The sequence below is a fragment of the Globicephala melas genome, chromosome 1 (assembly GCF_963455315.2).
Source record: "Globicephala melas chromosome 1, mGloMel1.2, whole genome shotgun sequence".
Taxonomy (NCBI): domain Eukaryota; kingdom Metazoa; phylum Chordata; class Mammalia; order Artiodactyla; family Delphinidae; genus Globicephala; species Globicephala melas.
Window position 1 is genome coordinate 79,538,106 of NC_083314.1, and position 15,427 is coordinate 79,553,532.

Consider the following 15,427-nt stretch of genomic DNA (forward strand, 5'->3'; position numbering starts at 1 on the left):
GGGCCCTTGCTCTTCCCTATTCTCACCAGAGAGGCACAAGTGCTCCGTCCCTTCCAGCGGCAGGCGGAGGGAAGAGAAAGGGTCTGTTGTTTTTCTCTCCCTGTTTCTCTCCCTCACTGCTGATCACCAAGCTGCTGACCAGGTCAGAAAGCCCTAATGGAAATCCTCCAGTGCTGGGCAGGCTCCTCCTCCTTTGGGGAGCTTGTCCTTGACTGATTTTTCTTTGTCCTGATGGGAAAAAAGAGAGAGAGAGAAAGAAGAAAAAAGAAAAACCACAAACTTCCTTTGAAAACCAGCTTGTAGACAGGGCCTGGAGCGCACGCCCTAGACTCGGCGACTCAGAAATCCCGAAGACGCTCTGAGCGACCTGGGAGCACCTGGGCTGCACCCCTGTCTGCCCGCACGCTCCTCCAGTGCCCCCCGGTCGTGGGCGTGAGTCCGGAAGTAGCCACAATCCAGCCAGGACCGCCGCTCGTAAACCTGGGTAAACCTGTATAAGCTCTGGCGTTGACAGCTGGAAGGCAGCTGGGACTGTGGCGGCGCCCCTCCCTGTACCCACCTCCGCCATCGCATTGCCAGAGTTGAACCCCCCTTCTAGGTCCTGGAACAGCACCCACTTCTGTAAGGTAAAAACTGTTTTAACCATTTCCTTCGCCTTTTCTCCTAACCCCCACTGCTCTTTTTCCTCTCCAGCTCTGGGGAGGTGACACTGGCTGTCCTTCCACCTTGGGTCTCTATAAGTCTGGATTTCGAGAGGAGCTCAGGCAAAAGGAGTACGTAAAAGAGATGCTGCTTGGTCCCTACACTTCCTCCTTTTAATGACACCTTCCCCCTCTCCCTTGCTAGCAAGTAGACAGCGCACTGTGGTTGCCTTATTCTGAGGGAAAATCTAAATCATTAGTTGCATGAAGATTTGGGTCAGACTGAGAGGGAGATTAGAGTGGGACAGTCAGGTACTTGAGGGGAGAGTAAAGTTCCTGGGGAGCCAGGGCAGGGGACACGGGTGTCTTCTTGAAGCTACATACCCGGTTTATATGCTTCTTCCAACTTTTATATGCTTCTTCCAACTTTTGGCTATTTACTGCCTCTGGCTATAGGGAGGGTCCAGGGCTCTTTTGACTCCCTTACCGCCACCAGAGGATAATTCCAGCTGGAGAGAAAGTGTAGGACTTGAGTTAAGAAAAGAGGAAAAGCATGAAATCCTGATTTGTTTGAGAACCTATGAGTCTCAGAGTCTCTCCCGCTCTGAAATACTCCATTATGCCCAACCCACCAGGCATGCCCCCTGTAGAGTGGAACTCCTCCATCACACTTCTGGCCCCTTTTAAAGACTTAGCCCACTTAGCTTTTTGCCCAGATTCTCTGAGACCCAGCTCCCTCTGGTATCCAGCTCCTGGATACCACTGGCCTGGCCAGCTAGTGGCCCAACCCCCGCTTAATTATTGATCATTTCTGGCATTGGACAGAAAAGCTAAGAAATAAGCGCTGTTTTTCTCCAAGCTTTTAAAAAAGTGTCCCAGGCTCTGGTTTCTGCTTCTAAGGCTCATCCTAAGTGTCATTTGGGAAGGGAGGAAAAAAGGAGAGAGAGGGAAAAAAAAAGCTTAAGGCCTGCAGGCAATTTTTGCTGCTGTGATTCGAAATCAACAACATGTAAATGAGATGCAGCTCGCATAAATTATATTTGAATCAGGAGGATGATCAATCTGGGTGACTAGGCTTATTTCGGTAACTTTTCTGTTCCTCAACTTCACCCCCCAGGCTTTACCCTAGCCCTAAATTCCTGCCGGATTACAAAAGGAAGCATAGTCTCAGGTTAGGCGGAAGCAAGAGAAAAGATTTCTGACAAGTTTAATTTCTCCCCCTTTCTCACCCTGATCAAGGGGGTGAGGGGAGTAAGGAGGTTGAAGGGAAATGTTTTCCAGGGGGCAGGGTTTGTGGCTTTTTGTTGTCTACGATCCATGGTGTTAATTAAATGTCTATGCTTAGCGCTGGTAGAGAGCGGGTTAAACAGGTCCAGAGTTGACATCTAAAATGACCTAGATGGGAATAGATGGAAAGAACATATGCACAGGTAGAGGAGTGGAGACAGAGCATTTTTTGTTTTACAGAAATCAATAATCAGTATTTTTATATTCCATGTAGTGGGCAAGAGAGTATCTCTGGGTTTCGGCAGTTTTCGGAGCATAGAGGAACTGAGGAGACGTCGCTATCCCAACTCTAGCTGTCAAGAGAAGCTTACTGGAAGAATGGGGTCGGGTGGTGTGTGTGTGTGTGTGTGTGTGTGTTTTGTATGTCTAATCTGAAATTACTTATCAGAACTGATCTCTGATTCAAGTCCCCAGGGCCTGCATTTCCCCTCTCCAGCCTACAGGAAGCTCCTCCCAGGATCTTTTTGTTGTGGTTTGCGATTGTGTAAATCTGGAGTTGTGAAGGTGGAGTCCTTTGAGGAGAAGGACTTCTTTCTCACCAGTGTTTCGCCTTTAGGGGCATGGTATTGACTCTCTTTATTCTTCACCCCAAGCACTATATGACTGTTCATCTTTTTGCCCTTGGGATGAGGCAGAGAGAAGATGGCCCTAAAGATATAAGCCATGTGTGCTCAGGATGTTTCCTGAACAGCCAAGGGACAGGGTTCGGGTAGGGCAGAGGAATTACTCTCATTCTGGCTATGGTGGGGTTTAACTGACATGATGCCTATTACAGGGTGAGCTAAAGATCACTGTATTAATAATCATTAGTATAGTTTTAACATTTCTTTCTCCATCTCTTTTTCTTCTTTCTCCTTTTACCCGCCCTTTCTGTCTTGTCTCCATTCCTTGTCCTTCCTCGTTTCAGGGAAGCTGACGCCACCCAATGTCTTCAATCCCACCGGAATCATCCCCCCCAAGCCTGAAAGTCCTGTACCCTCGTTGGTCCTATCTGGTCACAGCAAGTTAGAGGTGAAAGAGCCCGGCCTGGGGCCCTTCTGTTTACCCCAAAGCTGTACTACCTGTAGCCAGGAGTGGCCAACAGACGCTAACCGAGCCTTCTGCACTACATTCCTTTTCCAAGACTTTTCTGGCTCTATCTGCGTTCCAGCCCAATGATTTCCCTCTTATTGGATCGTTCTCTCTTTTGCATATCAAGCCTCGATTAAGCCAGTCCCTGAGGACAATAAAGTCCTTTGGTGCCCCTCAGTTGACCCCTCCTGACCATGGAACACCATGAGCCTGAGCATCCAGTCCGTGGTGAGGCCAGGACTGCGGAAGTGGTCGTCCCTGAAAACCACGAGGTCCTGTCAGAACCCAGTGAGCCCCCTCAGGACAAGGATGCCGAAGAGGCTGATGGGGCAGCTGGAGAACAGGAGCCAGTAGATGAAGCTTTGCTGCCAGCCCAGGGCCAGGGTAACCTCGAGTCCCCTCCACCTGATGCTAGCTCAAGCCAAGAAGGGCCAGCCCAGGGGACACAGCCTGAGGTAGAGACAGCGGGGGCCTGCTCCTGGCCCCAAGAGCTTCCCCAGTCCCCCAGGGCCCGACAACCTGAGCTAGACTTCTACTGTGTAAAGTGGATCCCCTGGAAGGGAGAACGGACACCCATCATTACCCAGAGCACTAACGGCCCTTGCCCTCTCATCGCCATCATGAACATCCTTTTCCTTCAGTGGAAGGTAAGAGAGAGCTTGGATGGGGGCTCAGAAAACCTTGATCATTCTGATTTTCTCAAGCCAAACTTTCCAGATTATTCTTCCTATTTCTTCAGCTTGAACACATGAGATAAGATATTTGTTAAAAACGAAACAAAACAATGATCTGTCCTACTCCTCTGTCTTCTACTGTCTAGCAAATGGGAATGCCTTGCAGTTTTCCACATCCATTCCCTTGCTCCAGTTGCAAGCCTTTCTTTTCCACCACACCTGACTGCTGGACAACCCCTGCCCTCCCCCTGCCTTTCTATGGGTTCCTCCTTCAGTGCTCCATGAAGGAAAGCACACACCTGGCTAACACTTTGTTATTCCTTGCCTCCAGGTGAAGCTGCCACCTCAGAAGGAAGTGATCGCATCAGATGAGCTCATGGCCCATCTTGGTGAGTGACTGGGCCTTGAAGGGGAATTACCCAAAAGCTTCCAGTGCTATCTACTCAGCCAGAAATCCAGGGTGTTGAGGGACTCCCCATGCGGGGATCTTATGTGGCAGGGAAGGTAAAAATCTGTGGGGCTTCTCTGCAAGGCTGGGGAATGAAAAGGAAAAGTGAAGGTGTCAGGAGTCCTGGGTCGTCACCCCAATTCTTCCCTTAGCTTTCACATGGAACCTTGCGTGTACCCTTCACCTTTGTGGGCCCATTTCTTCCTCTGAGAAACTAAAGCCCTTTGCAACTGTGAAAATCTGTGGTTCTGTGACATTACCTCCATTCTCCTGGAGAAGAGGAAGCAGCTTTTGGGACTGTTGGCGGGGTAAGCTGATAAGGAATCCTGTCTTGTAGGAGACTGCCTTCTATCCATCAAGCCCCAGGAGAAGTCAGAAGGACTTCAGCTTAATTTTCAGCAGGTGAGGCGAAAGGTCTGTGGACATGGGGGTTTGCAGGCTTATAAGGAGACACCCAGGCTATTAAGAGAGGCTTTTCTGATGCTTCTCAGGAGGGTTCCTTGAACCATAATTTCTTTCTGCAGGAGGGGGAGGGTGTATCTCTGTCCTAGAAAATATGTTCATTTACATAAGGTAAAGAAGGGTTGAGACAAGGGAGGAATTTCCATTGTAAGAGAACACCAGGGAAGAAAAGCAACAAGATTAATTTTTTTTTTCCTGGAGGTGGGAGTGGGGGGGGGGAGGGGAGGCTAGAATAGCCATCATTTTCTTTTTTTCCCCCAGTTTTATTGAGATTTAATTGACATATAACACTGTGTCAGGTTCTTTTTTTCCATTTTATTTTATTTTTTAAATTGAAGTATAGTTGATTTATAATATTGTGTTAGTTTCAGGTGTACAGAGTAATGATTCAGTATTTTGCACATTATATTCCATAATAGGTTATTTTAAGATACTAGGTATAATTCCATGTGCTATACAGTATATCCTTGTTTACCTATAGCACTGTGTAAGTTTAAAATATACATGTGTTGATTTGATCTATCCATTATTTTCTTTTCTACCCCAGAATGTGGACGATGCAATGACAGTGCTGCCTAAACTGGCCACAGGTCTGGATGTCAATGTGCGATTCACAGGTGTCTCTGATTTTGAGTATACACCTGAGTGCAGCATCTTTGACCTCCTAGGCATACCTCTGTACCATGGCTGGCTTGTTGATCCACAGGTGAGGGTAGGGGGCGCAAGTGAGACTCAGTCAGCTCAAGCTGAGAGAGAAGCAAAATTTTGTGTGGAGGGGTTTAGGGAGGTAGGGAGTAGGTTGGCTTGGGAGGGGATTAGGGTTTAGAGGCTGGATCCAGTGCAGGATTCCTTTAATTTTCACCTTTCTGGGGGGTAACATTCAAATACAAGCAAACAATATGGAAATAGGTCAATTCTTCAGACATCAAAAGTTTCAGGAAGCTTTGGTCGTAGGGTTTGCAGTCTTTGTGGGCTTGCTTCACTTCCTTCCTGTAAAAGATCTCCATTTTTTTGGTACCACCCCACCCCGCTGCTCATGCAGAGTCCTGAGGCTGTGAGTGCAGTTGGGAAACTGAGTTATAACCAACTGGTAGAGAAGATCATCACCTGCAAGCACTCCAGTGACACCAACCTCGTGACAGAAGGTGACCTCCCTCCCTTCTCTTCTGTGGATCTTATGTGGAGGGAGTGATGGCTACTTAGGTTTAGTGTTTATTGTCTGTCTCCCCACCACCATGTCCCACTAGAATGTGAGCTCCATGAGAGGGAGTTTGGGGAATTGTCTATCTAGTTCACTGACGTGTCCCCCGGTACCTAGTGCGACGCCTGGCAAAAAGTAGCTCTCAGTTAGAATCTGTTGAATGAATGAATACAGCCAGGCTTCAAGGAAGCGATTTCACAAGGTGGGACTGACCCCTAGGGCTTTGACAGGCGCTCTCTGGATGATCCTACCGTGGACTTTGCATTTAAGCCACCCGCCCCCCCCCCTTTCTTGTGCCCTGCTGCCAGGCCTGATTGCAGAGCAGTTCCTGGAGACCACCGCTGCACAGCTGACCTACCATGGTCTGTGTGAGCTAACAACAGCTGCCAAGGAGGGCGAACTTAGCGTCTTTTTCCGGAACAACCACTTTAGCACTATGACTAAGCACAAGGTGATGAGGGTTTAGGAGGTGGGGGTTTGGAGTGCTGTCATTCCCTCATGCCTTTTTCTTCTGGGTCAGTGTTTCAGTCAGGATAAAGGTAGATTAAGCTGTGATAACAAATGACCCCTGAACCCCAGTGGTTTACCACAACAAAGGTTTATTTCTTTTTTCAAAAAAATATTTATCTATTTATTTATTTTGGCTGTGCCGATCTTAGTTGCGGCACACGGGATCTTCGTTGCGGCATGCAGACTTCTTACTTGCGGTATGCGGACTCTTAGTTGAGGCATGCATTCGGGATCTAGTTCCCCGACCAGGGATCAAACCCGAGCCCCTGCATTGGGAGCACGGAGTCTTACCCACTGGACCACCAGGGAAGTCCCCAAAGGTTTATTTCTCACGCATGTTGCACGTCCACTGCAGATTGGCTGCAGCTCTGTCCCACATCATCTTCACTTTGGGGCCCAGGCTGACAAAACAGCCTTTGTCTGGAACATAGGAGGGGAAAGTGCGGGGGTGGGGAACACACCGCACGCGTGCTTTTAGTGCTTCTGCCTGGAAATGACAATGTCAGTTCTGCTAACATCTCACTGGCCAGAGCAAGCCATAAGGAGTAAGCCTGCCATCAGTGGGACAAGAAAGTGTAAATCCTCTCCCAGGAAGGGGCAGTGGAATTTTTGAACAATACTATAGTTTTCCAAAGCTAAAAATTGTCTGAGCTCTCTAGGAATTGAGTAGAAGAGGGAAAGGTCATTGGTTCTCAAAGGATTTATCCTTATAACCATCAGGTGAGCCCAGAGAACCATGGGAAGTAGGGTAGGAAGCAGGGCTGTATGCGGGACTTTAGCCCGAGGACTCCATGTTTGACCACAGTGACCACCATACTCACACCCAGCTGACCACGACTCAGACAGCCCTTCCTTCTCCCCACAGCCGCGCATATTTATAAAAGATCCACATGCTCACACTGACACGTTCCAGCTAGCACACCGATTGATTCCAATGGTCTCTGTGCATCTCAGATAGGGGCCTCTGTCACCTGTCCCACCAATGCACTTTGTTCTCCTCTTTGCAGGGTCACTTGTACCTACTGGTCACCGACCAGGGCTTTCTACAGGAGGAGCAAGTGGTGTGGGAGAGCCTGCACAACGTGGACGGAGACAGCTGTTTCTGTGACTCTGACTTTCACCTAAGTCACTCCCTAGGCAAGGGACCTGGAGCAGAAGGTGGGAGTGGCTCCCCAGAAAAGCAGCGGCAGGTGGACCAGGTGTGTGGGGTCCCTGGGGCGGGTTCAGAGAGCATGTCCGCCTCAGAGAGCTTCTTGCCATAGGTGCGAGCTGCCTGCATCTTATTATCTAGAGACTGTGACATACGACAGCCATGCCCCTCTCCTCTGTTACCTTTCGGACCATCTCAGCACTTGGTGTGTATTCTCTGGCACCAGAGGTAAAATACTTGGCTGGGGCTTCCCTGGTGGCGCAGTGGTTGAGAGTCCGCCTGCCGATGCAGGGGACACGGGTTCGTGCCCCAGTCCGGGAAGATCCCACATGCCACGGAGCGGCTGGGCCCTTGAGCCATGGCCACTGAGCCTGCGTGTCCGGAGCCTGTGCTCCGCAACGGGAGAGGCCACAACAGTGAGAGGCCCGCGTACTGCAAAAAAACAAACAAACAAAAAACTTGGCTATATGTGTTGCTCTGGAGAAGGAGCTGGAGAATTGGAAGGACGAGGAAAGGCTGCTTTTTTTGTTGTCGTTATTTATTTATTTATTTTTTTGGCCACACAGCTTGTGGGATCTTAGTTCCCCGACCAGGGATTGAACCCGTGCCCCCTGCCAGTGGAAGCTCAGAGTCCTAACCACTGGACCGCCAGGGAGCTCCCAGGAAAGGCTGGTTTGGAAACCTAAACACAGCCTGGACATCCCCCCGCCCCAGCCTCCCTCACCATCCCCGTTCTTTCCCCTCTCTCCAGGACTACCTGATCGCCTTGTCCCTGCAGCAGCAGCCGTCCTCGCAAGGCACATTGGGTCTTAGCGACCTGGAGCTGGCCCAGCAACTTCAGCAAGAGGAGTACCAACAGCACCAAGCCGCCCAGCCCGTGGCAGCACGTGCCCTGTTACCGCAGGTGGGTCTGCTCCCCCTGCCCTTAGCGCTGCCCTTCCAGCGTTCCCACATCCTCAGTGTGCCACTCCTACTTCCCCTGGTCCAGACACTTGTTATTCCTGCCATGTCCCTTCAAGGTTTCCCTCGGGGCCTTTCTCCTGTCTGTCCCTCTCCTCTGGGTCCCTTCCTGTCTTTCTCTCCCCACTGCCTCTCCCAATCCTGATCCTGCTTCCATCTAGAGTCTCTGTCCTGGACTCTTCCACAGTTGATGGGTGACCAATTGTTAAATCTGATACAGGGGAGAGGAGCTGCATTTGGACGCCCAGCTGCCGAGCGTCGGCAGAGGCCGAAGCAAGAGTCCGACTGTGTCCTCCTGTAGCCCCGCTCAGTGCCAGGCTGCCTTGCCTCCGCTTGCAGAGGCTGGGGCTATTTTGCTTGCTCCCTGGCTCAACTTGAGATATGCAGGGTAACTTATTTATGGAATGTTGGGGATCAGAGCAGGCAGTAAATGCCAAGGTCAGACTTGGTGACGTCTTTGCCCTCACGTGCTGCCTCCTCTTCCTCCCAGCCATCCTGGGCAACATTGGGGTTGGTCGGGTGAGGATTTCTGATTCCCAACTCCCTTTCCCCAGAATAGTCACATTAATATACAGACTCAGGCTCCAGGGTGAGGTCCCTGTCTAGAACCCATCTCCCCTACTTTCTGCTCCTGCAGGCCCACCCGTATCCATCCATTTGTTTCAGGGTTTAATTTGGGTTTCTATCTCCATTATTTGTAATGCCTTCCTAGGGGTTTGGAAATAAAACTTCTTTCCTGAGGTCTGTTGTTTGCCTTACCCTGCAGCTATGGGGTTAAGTATTTGACTCAATTGAGGAATGCAAAAAGGGGGAGGGGGAGGTAAAAAGGTGTGAGGGGGTGGCCTGTCATTTCTAATACAAGCAGCAGGGGGAGCCAAAGCCTGCTTTTTCGTTTTTTATCTGTTTTCGATAGGTCTTCTTTCGGAAGTAGTACTATAATTTGTGAGGTGGGTTTCCAAGTTCCTGCTTTGGACAGATGAATTTGGGGATTGTGCACCCTGATAACCCAATCTTCCCGTGCAGGGGAGGGTTAGCTTGATCCTCTGCTTGCTTCTCAGGTCATACAGATGGTCCTTTGCTACCTCTAACCATTTCTGACCTCATTGTGGTTCCTGGTTCTCAATTATTTTTCCTGAAATTTCCTGGTGAAGAGAGATTAACGGGGGGGAGGGGAGACACCGAGGGGAGGGGGGGTTGTTGACAACTGCAGTCTAGAGCCTCAAACAGGACTCCTGTTGAATATCCAACATGAAAGGCACCTCCAGCTTCAAGGCCTCCTCCCAGCCCATGTCCTGCTCCACCCAAACTTCAATCAGGGAACACAAATGACAGTGAAGTTTGCCAAAAGAATTCAAATATCAGTGAGATGTGCTGGCCAGAATACGGAAAGAATGAGTAGAGCAGAAACTATCAAAGAGATCCCATTATCGCATACCCAAGACAGAGCTAGGGGACCCAGGTGCAGATATCACTTTGAAATGAGGGAAATTAAGGGATTTAAGAGGAACTTGGCGTTCCAGACTCCACAAGAAGCTGGAACGTGGTGCTCAAGTGAGGGGTTATTTTATTTGGAGGCCCAGCTGGTCTCCTGCAGGCTCACCCATACATGGGAATCTCAGATTCTTGAAGGTCATATGGGGATGAGGTCTCAGAGGTCTTCAGCCCTGCACAGGGCTAGTAGGGCTGACCGGCAGTTCCCTTTCACTGCATTCTGCAGACAAGAAAGTCAAGTATTAGAAAGACCCACCACCACCATGGCTTAGGCACTCTGTCCTCTCCCTCGCGCTGGCCCAGAGATTGTGTGGTGCCTGGAGTCCTGCACTAAATTCACCAAAGACCCATGAGTTCTCCAGGACATGATGACATAGATGACTATGCTCCACTGTGTGCAGTGTGGAGGTTAGGGGTGAAGCTCCGGGGCTCCAGGTTAAGAACCAGCGAAGTCTCACCTGGAGGGAAGAGTAGAGGGACTTCCCAAATTTCTTTTGAACTCAGCTCGGATACTTAGAAGATCAGTCTCACTTCGAGAAATAAGGATACGCATCAGAACTTGGTAATTGTCTCAGTTTCCTGGTAGAGGAAGAAAGAGAATGTGGATGTGGTGGTAGTGACATTCTCACAGACTAGGGATTGGGCCACATGGTGAATTATTCTAGGGAGTGTTGGTGAAGAGAGAGTCAAGGAAAAGAGAAATATGCATTATGTAAGGGTAATGATGTGGCAGGAAAGATCGATTGCTGTGGGGAATATTACTGGACAATTACTTGTTCCATCCACGTCTTTCCTGGCCCTGCCACTAGCTTAGAGCCTCGCTCTTGAGTACCTCGCTCCAAGGGCAGGTACTCAAGAAAAGATAGAGGAGACTTGCCACCTATAAAGACTTACAGCATGAGGGACTTCCCTAGTGGCGCAGTGGTTAAGAATCTGCCTGCCAGTGCAGGGGACACGGGTTCAAGCCCTGGTCCGGGAAGATCCCACGTGCCGCGGAGCAACTAAGCCCATGCGCCACAACTACTGAGCCCACATGTCACAACTACTGAAGCCCGCACGACTAGAGCCCGTGCTCTGCAACAAGAGAAGCCACCACAATGAGAAGCCCGCGCTCCACAATGAAGAGTAGCCCCCGCTCTCCACAACCAGAGAAAGATTGCGTGCAGCAACACTCAATGCAGCCAAAAAAAAAAAAAATCTTAAAAAAGAAATCTTAAAAAAAAAAAAAAAGATTTACAGCATGAAATCCAGAAAGACTGTTTTTAACTTACAAGTTCGAGAAAGTCCAAGGAGGATACACCCACCCTGTCCCTAAACTGAGTTGATGGGGCTCTGATAGGGAGCAGGGTCATGTGACTTCCCGTTCTGATCCTGACCTACCAGGGTCGTCTTGTTATCCTCATCTTTATACATCAGTTTCTCCTGGTTGGACCCCTGGGGTTCAGCATCACTGTCCTTCTCTCATACCTGCACCAGGCCTCTTGCCTTTTGGTTAAAGATGGTAATGGAGGGTTCAGTTTAGAAATAATAGAGATATAGTACATATTCAAATCATGAGCTATAACTGATTATAATAAAATATTTTGGGGACTTCCCTGGTGGTCCAGTGGTTAAGACTCTACAATCCCAATGCAGGGGGCCCAGGTTCGATCCCTGGTCAGGGAACTATATCCTGCATGCTGCAGCTAAGACCCAGTGCAGCCAAATAAATAAATAAATATTAAAAAAAAAAAAAAAAGGAAAGAAATGTTAAAAAAAATTTTTTTTTGGTTGCAAAAAACCTATTTGTGTCATGAGCTATGCACTGGTGTTGTCATCATTTCCTATTATCCTCTTTTTCAGAGTTATCTCAGTCACTTGACTCATAAGACCCTTCCCAGAACTGCCTGAAACCTACACTTAGGGCAACCCCACAGATCATAAACTCCCACAAAGAAACAAACAAAAAAAATGATGAAGTGAATACAGTATGCTATATATATATATTTTTAAATATTTATTTATTTATTTGGTTGCACGGGGTCTTAGTTGCGGCACGCATGTGGGATCTAGTTCCCCGGCCAGGGATTGAACCCAGGCCCCCTGCATTGGGAGCATGGAGTCTTAACCACTGTGCCACCAGGGAAGTCCCCAGGATGCTATATTTTATTTGGACTCATTCATTACCTAATTGTCAGTGGGCCTGATGGCTACTCTTTGTTTTGTTTTGTTTTTTTTTGCACTTTAAATTAAATTAAATTTATTTATTTAGCTTTTGGCTGTGGCTTGTGGGATTTTAGTTCCCCGACCAGGTATGGAACCCACGCCCTCAGCAGTGAGAGCAAGGAGCCCTAACCACTGGACCGCCAGGGAATTCCCTGATGGCTACTCTTTTGAATTCCATGTATCCTTGGTTTTATGTTGTGATGAAGACTGCCAAATGCTTCCCAGTATCCATTCTTCCCTTCTTCCAACTCTTGTTACTCCATAGTTATAGAATTGGGGTAGGAGTCACTCATTAACTGAATATTCCCAATGGTGTACAAGTACCCTCTATACCAAACCTATATCAAACATAATTCTTGTCTTGTTACTTGAGAATATATTTGGCATCTCATACTGCCCTAGGATCTTTATAATGAACCTTCATTTTATGGTTTGAATTTGGTCTGAATTTGTCTGAATTTGTCCTGAATCAGCTGTCATTTAAAGGTCATTTTTCTGAATAAATATTCATCACAGTTATGTTTTCACATTTCTCTCATAAAAGAATAGTTTGGAAGTGTCTTGATTTTTCCCTTTTTTTTCAGAAAAATAGGCCTGTATTATTTTTTGACTCGTACTTCTAAGATAAATCTGGCATTTACATCCAAGAGTCTACCAGCAATAAATGATTGTAAAGTATTTGGATTACAGAGTCCTGTAACCCAAATACTTTACAATCATCTATTGCTGTGGTATAAGTTTGTTTTTATGACAGGAATTTAGATAACCACAACTCTTCCAATGAATCTTAGTGTTCACTCATTATAAAAGTACAGGCTTTATTGGATGGGTACAGTAATCTACTGTCAAAATGGAAATCTCTGGATGATAAAATAAATGCTTCTATGTATTGTCGAATAGCTGTTAGTAGGCATGATGGTTTCTCAACCAGTATACAAAAAGCTATTCCATCTTCAAATTTTTGGTGAGCTTTTTTATTTATAAGTTTTGGGGGACAGTTGCACTAGGAGACCTAGCTCAACGAGCACAATGACCGGATTCTGTTTATGAAATTCCTCAAACCAAGATCGCCAATTTAAGTTTGGATAATACGGAACAATAGACCAACACCTATGATATAGACCAGGAGTTGATACATGGCAGTTACATATCCTATAGGACCATTATGTGTATTGTAGGAGACTAGGTGACTTAATAGCTGTGTGACCTTGGGCAAGGTATTTAACCTCTCTGTACTTCAGTTTTTTCATCTATAAAACAAGGATGTGAGTGTGGATGTGAGGATTCACTGAAATGTGTAATGTGCTTGGCATAGGCCCTGGCACACAAGGAGCCCCTAAGAAATGGTGGCTCTTTTGCTATTTTTTCTAGTGTTATCACCATCCTCATTCTGGCAACTGAATCCATATCTGTATTTGGCCACCTAGACATTAATTGGGCCAAAAATTTTAGCTTTGGTGCCCTGGTGGGTCAACTAACCTATCTCTAACCACAGCTCACTCCTCTACTCTTCACAAGACAGTTTGTAAACCTAGGAAAAGAGAGCTGCTCTATGTTTACAAAATAATATGAGATTGTTACATTAGCAGGAGCGTGAAACCTCCTCTCTCTTGCCCAGGAGATACTCTATGGAGTATCGTCAGTTCCTCCTTCCGGGTTCCTTCTCGGTCTACAGACTGGTTTCTAAAAGGTAATATGCCCAAGTGCAGAGGGAAGGGGCTCACCTTGGCCTGCAATGGCCCTTGGCAGCCTCTGTGCATCCTTGTCTATACTGAAGCTCAAGAAGGTTCTGAAGATGCCCCAAGCTGCGGTCTGTAAGAGCACGGGGGTACCAAAGTCTGCCCATTCCCCAGTGCCCCAGCCAGGCCCTGGGCATGGCCTCAGGGCCAGCTCTCCCTTTCCTATTCCCCGTCCCACCCCCCAGCCCCTGTGTTGATGTAAAAAAAAAAAAGATTCCTACAATCCCAGCAGCGCCTACCTTGTTGGCAAGGCCCAGGTGGCTGAGGATCTCCTGAGCCAGGGATAGTCCCATCTTCCTGCTGGTCACAGACATGGTGCGACTGGATGCCCTGGGGGGAGGGACACAGGAGCCAATTCAGGGGAACGTCCCAGCCTTTCTGGGCCGCTTTTTGACCCCAGGTCCGGGAGCTTGGACTCCCTTTACCCATTCCTCTCCTTTGTTGCAGAAAAAAAGAACAACCCGCTTGGCAGGTTTGGGAGCCCAAGTGGAGGGTAAGAGGCGAGCCTCCACCTTCCCCACCACTCACCATCCTTCTGGAAGCAAATTTGATCAGGGATGCTGCTAGAACTAGCACCAAACAAACCCTCCCAGACTCTAGGGTTGGTCCCAAGGCTCCCCAGCCCTTGGTCTGAGGTGGATGATCCCCTTCTGAGGTCACCTCCCTTCCTTCCATGGCCTGGCTGGGTGTTCCTGGGGCAGTGTAAGGGAGGCGAGGCGAGGCAGCAGGATTAAGTATGTGGGGCTGGAGATAACCGCATTTTCCCCCACCTTCAGCCCCAGCCTCCAAGTAAGCCCCACGCCCTGCCCACAGAGCTTCCACCACTGTGCGCCTTTCACCCTCGGAGTCTCCAGCTGGGATCTTTAGGTCAGCAGGTGCAATCTCTGAGCTGACATGAGTATGTGTTCTTGTGGGTACATGGGTGCCTGGAGAAGGAAGCAGGCACTCATGTTAGAAAAGGAAAACTCCTTTCTCCCTCCCCCAGGTGATCAACAAGTTCCTCCATCCACCCCCAGCCGCAGCATGAGAGCCCAGGTCCAGTGCTTACCCGGAGGCGCTGGGGGCGAAGTGGGTGTCCTCAGAGCCTGGTGGCGTACCGTGTATGGGCACCAGCTCCTGTGTGGCCTGGTACAGGAGAGAGTGTGTGTGCAGCCCAAGCTGAACAGCCAGTCAGATGACCTCTCCAGCAGACCAGCCCAGCTATCCTCTCAGGCTCTGGCCCCTCCCAAATGTGGGAAAGGACCAGGCTGTACCGGGTCCCACATGCCAATACCTCCCTACCCAGCATCTCTCCTCCCAGGAACTGGCCTTAACCCATGCAGAGAACTCCGCTGGCCTCTCAGCAGCTCAGCCCCGACACAGGAGGCTTTGTGCACTGCCGTCCCGGCGGGGCCAGGTGGGACCACAGAAGCCCAGTCTCTAAGTCCAGCTTCTGACCTGGCTCTGCCTCTGACTCCAGCTCCCTGGGGGCGTGGGGGTGGGGGCAGGTCAGACAAGGCTCCAGGCTTATTTGGAAGCTGGTACGGAAAAACCTGTTGGGGCACATACCAGCAGGGCACCCCAGCCTGCATCCCAGAGGGGTATTAGA

At 48.9% G+C, this 15,427-nt stretch overlaps 1 protein-coding gene and 1 long non-coding RNA gene across 7 annotated transcripts; one reads left to right on the top strand and one right to left on the bottom strand.

The window, feature by feature from the left end:
• The first annotated feature begins 25 nt into the window (after window positions 1-25).
• Window positions 26-9,171, top strand: MINDY1 (MINDY lysine 48 deubiquitinase 1). Of its 4 annotated transcripts, XM_070044434.1 has the most exons (11): window positions 49-142; window positions 244-626; window positions 2,836-3,646; window positions 4,005-4,062; window positions 4,459-4,523; window positions 5,131-5,289; window positions 5,626-5,728; window positions 6,093-6,235; window positions 7,302-7,493; window positions 8,196-8,348; window positions 8,625-9,171. In XM_070044434.1, the coding sequence occupies exons 3-11, from the start codon at window positions 3,194-3,196 to the stop codon at window positions 8,703-8,705; spliced, it is 1,407 nt and encodes a 468-aa protein (XP_069900535.1). In that variant the 5' UTR covers window positions 49-142; window positions 244-626; window positions 2,836-3,193; the 3' UTR covers window positions 8,706-9,171. The 4 variants fall into 4 exon arrangements, with proteins under 4 accessions (XP_030702286.1, XP_060155744.1, XP_069900535.1 ...); XM_030846426.3 differs by having other exon boundaries at window positions 26-626; XM_060299761.2 differs by lacking the exon at window positions 2,836-3,646 and having other exon boundaries at window positions 29-626; window positions 8,625-9,170.
• Window positions 6,385-15,025, bottom strand: LOC115847004 (uncharacterized). Of its 3 annotated transcripts, XR_011377036.1 has the most exons (7): window positions 14,888-15,025; window positions 14,610-14,765; window positions 14,079-14,169; window positions 10,354-10,474; window positions 10,005-10,115; window positions 7,627-7,876; window positions 6,385-6,714 (listed from the first exon to the last, which is right to left on the bottom strand). It is a non-coding gene; the product is annotated as an uncharacterized lncRNA (long non-coding RNA). The 3 variants fall into 3 exon arrangements; XR_011377035.1 differs by having other exon boundaries at window positions 6,385-7,876; XR_009564118.1 differs by lacking the exons at window positions 6,385-6,714; window positions 7,627-7,876 and having other exon boundaries at window positions 9,525-10,115.
• Window positions 15,026-15,427: the final 402 nt, after the last annotated feature.

Bases quoted from the DNA above. Each gene is read 5' to 3' on its own strand.
- MINDY1 (XM_030846426.3), top strand. From the start codon at position 3,194: ATGGAACACCATGAGCCTGAGCATCCAGTCCGTGGTGAGGCCAGGACT. The intron at 4,063-4,458 runs GTGAGTGACTGG...CCTGTCTTGTAG, and splicing joins TGAGCTCATGGCCCATCTTG to GAGACTGCCTTCTATCCATC. The intron at 4,524-5,130 runs GTGAGGCGAAAG...TTTCTACCCCAG, and splicing joins TTCAGCTTAATTTTCAGCAG to AATGTGGACGATGCAATGAC.